The sequence below is a fragment of the Gadus morhua genome, chromosome 22 (assembly GCF_902167405.1).
Source record: "Gadus morhua chromosome 22, gadMor3.0, whole genome shotgun sequence".
Taxonomy (NCBI): Eukaryota; Metazoa; Chordata; class Actinopteri; order Gadiformes; family Gadidae; genus Gadus; species Gadus morhua.
In genome coordinates this window covers 16,908,362-16,911,716 of record NC_044069.1, presented here as the reverse complement: position 1 = coordinate 16,911,716, position 3,355 = coordinate 16,908,362, and the positions used below count along the sequence as shown (strand labels likewise).

The 3,355-nt window shown below is 50.5% G+C and overlaps 1 protein-coding gene across 2 annotated transcripts in view; it reads left to right on the top strand.

Moving 5' to 3' along the window:
- Window positions 1-274: 274 nt before the first annotated feature.
- The window catches only part of ripor2 (RHO family interacting cell polarization regulator 2), a 48,462-nt gene continuing 45,381 nt past the window's right edge, over window positions 275-3,355 (top strand). The window contains exon 1 of one of the 2 annotated variants that reach the window (XM_030346446.1): window positions 275-784. In XM_030346446.1, the coding sequence (XP_030202306.1) occupies window positions 700-784 (85 nt within the window). In that variant the 5' untranslated portion in view covers window positions 275-699. The remainder of the gene's footprint in view (window positions 785-3,355) is intronic. The other variant, XM_030346448.1, reaches the window with a different exon arrangement.

Sequence of the window (3,355 nt, the reverse complement as noted above, 5' to 3'; positions counted from 1 at the left end):
TCTGACACACGCACACACCCACAAGCACAAACACACACACACAAACACACTCACACATACACACATACTGTATACACAAACAAAAACACACACGCACATACACATACACACATATACACAATAAACACCCCCACACACACAAATACTCTCCTAAACACACACACACACTCAACCCCCTCCCATGCGCACATGCGCATGGAACTTCATGCACCACCGTGAGCAGCACACTCAGGACGTTATGAAATCACCACTGTTGCCTCAACTCACAGAGGGCTGTTGGAGTCCTGCTCCTCACCCACACACACAGACACACACACACACACACACACACAAACACACACACACGCACACTTTCACTCGCACACACTTCACACCCTCCCTTAGCAATCTGTCTTCCGGCATAGATACACACACACGCACGCACACAGGCACACACACACAGAGCGTAGGGCAGACCGCAGGAGCTGCGCTCAGTCCCAGTGAGGCGGTAGAGTCTGTAGCGCCAGGACCGGTCGCCCAGAGCCACGAGCCTCCACTGCCTCGTCTCTCAGCCACAGGCGCTGTCTCTCTACCGCTCTCTCCCTGCGGCTCTGCGTCCGTCCGTCTGTCCGTCTCCCGACGCCCCGTCTTTGATTTGAGCTCAGCCAGGGGGGCAGGTCGCCGCGGGCAGCAGGGCGAGGAGGAAGAGGAGCGGCGGGGATGTCCTGGTCCGGCACCACGGAGCCCGGCCTGGAGCCGGCCGAGGGCGAGGAGGAAGAGGCGGAGGGGGACTGCTTCGAGGACGGTAGGGAGGCTGGGTCACTGGGCGGCTGTGGTTGGGTCGCTGGGTGAATAGGTGAATGGGTGGCATGGTGGCAGGGTGAATGGGTGGCTGGGGGCAGTGAGGTTGGGTGGTTGGGTGAATGGGTAACCGGGTGGTATGGTGGCAGGCTAGTTGGGTGGATGGGTGACTGGGTGGCTGTGGTGTGGTGGCTGTGGTCGGGTGAATAGGTTAGGAAAGACGTAGAGTTACCCAGGTTAGAGTTCCTGGATCATGTCATGTTGACTTTGGTATTGTTTTAGGGCAGTTTTCTAGTTTTGCAGTTTTCTAGTTTTCTAGTTTTGCAGTTTTCGAGTTTTGCAGTTTTCGAGAGAGAGAGAGAGAGAGAGAGAGAGAGAGAGAGAGAGAGAGAGAGAGAGAGAGAGAGAGAGAGAGAGGGTGAAGTGATGCAGTGGGTACTTTTTTGCAGTTGTAAAGGTGGTTAGGGGGTTGGGGGTATTGAGGTGGGGGGGTCATGCATGGTTGAACAGCTGTTAATAGGCTGTACTTCAGTGCAACCTCAACCGTCACATCTGTTAGCCTCTTTTAGGAGGAGTAGAATGAAAAAGGACAGATCTGAAGCAGATTAGGTGATTAGTTTAAGGCCACTTGATGAAGAAAAGTCCTGTTATTGCAAATTTAAAGAGAAAGATAATTAAAGGAGGTTGATTAATTTTATTGAGGAGGGGTTTTCATTGATATTTTTTCCATTTCTTGCTGGAATTCAATCGTCCTGCATTCCACTTTCGATGCTCTTTGCCCTGTTTATAAAATCAAAGCGTTTAACATTTTCACTCTTTCTTTAAGTGGCAAAGTGTGGGCGTGCTTTCGACAAGGAGAGACATTCTAAACCAATGTTTACAGACATCCACACTCTTCGCTTTTGTTTTGTTTAAAATGTCAGGATGTAATCCCTACCCACATTCAATTTGTGTGAGTGCTTGAATAATGAGCCTATAGCCAGCGTGAGTTTCAGCGCCTTTTTTATTCAGCGTTTCGCCGCGTGAAATGTGTTCCTCAGGACGAAATGCTAAATCCAACACAAGCCATGACTCACGCTGACCAGCCGAGCTGTAAATAACTGCTGCGTGTGCGGAGCACACCAGGGGGAGAGTGGGGTGTTGTGGGGAGGGTGTTGAGCTCCCAGCTGAAGGGTTCTGCGTTAGATCCCCAACAGCTGCAGCCTCACCTGCAGGTATGCTTAGCGTAGAACCCCCCCCCCCCCCCCCCTCTGCCTCCTTAATGGCCTGTACGTGGATTCACTCTAAGTCACGTTGTCTAAACCAGTGAACTCATGGTTTACTATCATCCTAACATGCAGCAGCCATGTTCAGCACGGGGCTTGATGATGTCTTATTTTTATTCAAGCATTTAATAATGACATTATAATATTTGCAAATCCTAAATCGAGGATCAGGCGAGCACGTCCTGGAGTTCTGTCTCCTACACTAGACTGTAGGTTATAGATCCACCTGGAGCTCTGTCTCCTACACTAGACTGTAGGTTATAGATCCACCTGGAGCTCTGAGCTCTCTGAAGCTCCACCATCTCCTCTTGAAGCCTGCGCTGCAGACCCTACAGCCGCCTCCGGTCTCTCCCAGGCTGGGAACCACAACGCACCCAGCTCCTCAGCCCCCCGGGACAGCTCTATGTCAGCTCCATGTTAGCAGAGGAGACTGCGGTCAACTGAGGTAGTGTTCACATTGAGTGTCGGTTCAAGGACTTCAGAGGCCCACAGTACACTGAGCTGAGGACGCCGGATGCGAGCAGACTCAGACCAAGGGACCTCCTTTGTGCCAGTCGGGCGGATCTGATTTTGTGTTTTTCACAGTCAAAAATAAAGTGTGGTAAAAGAAAACTAAATGTCAGTGCGACATTGACATTTATTTATAAAAAGAGCCGGTCAGAAAAGGGCTGCACAATCAAGCACGCAACTGGTAGAAGAGGTTGTACATTCTACGCTGCTGCTTCAAATGTCTGCTCTCCAGAATATAGTCGATGTGCAGGATATAGAGTTAGTCTTCGCTACGTGTGTGACCCAGTTGTTCTTCCACTACAACATCTCCAAGTGCCGCTGGCTTCAGCCATGGCAGGCTGTCATCATGAGACGGCTCTATACTGCAGTACCCAACAGCTGGGGACTGTTCTCTGAACGACAACCTAACTAATCACAGGGACGAGGGGAGAAAAGACTGTTGTACCATAATCATCTGGAGGTGATTCTTTGATATTGCATCATGTGTGTGTGTGTGTGTGTGTGTGTGTGTGTGTGTGTGTGTGTTTGTGTGTGTGTGTGTGTGTGTGTGTGTGTGTGTGTGTGTGTGTGTGTGTGTGTGTGTGTGTGTGTGTGTGTGTGTGTGTGTGTGTGTGTGTGTGTGGGGGTTGAGTGTATGGAAATATCCCCACTGACCCACTTCTGACTGAGAACCACCAATCAAGTCTCTTCCACTTTCTTGCCCTTGCTCTCTTTCTCTTTTTTCTCTCTCTCTCGCTTCTCTCCCACTCTCTCTCTCGTTCTCCGTCCATCCATCTCTCTCTCCATCTCTCTCTCTCGTT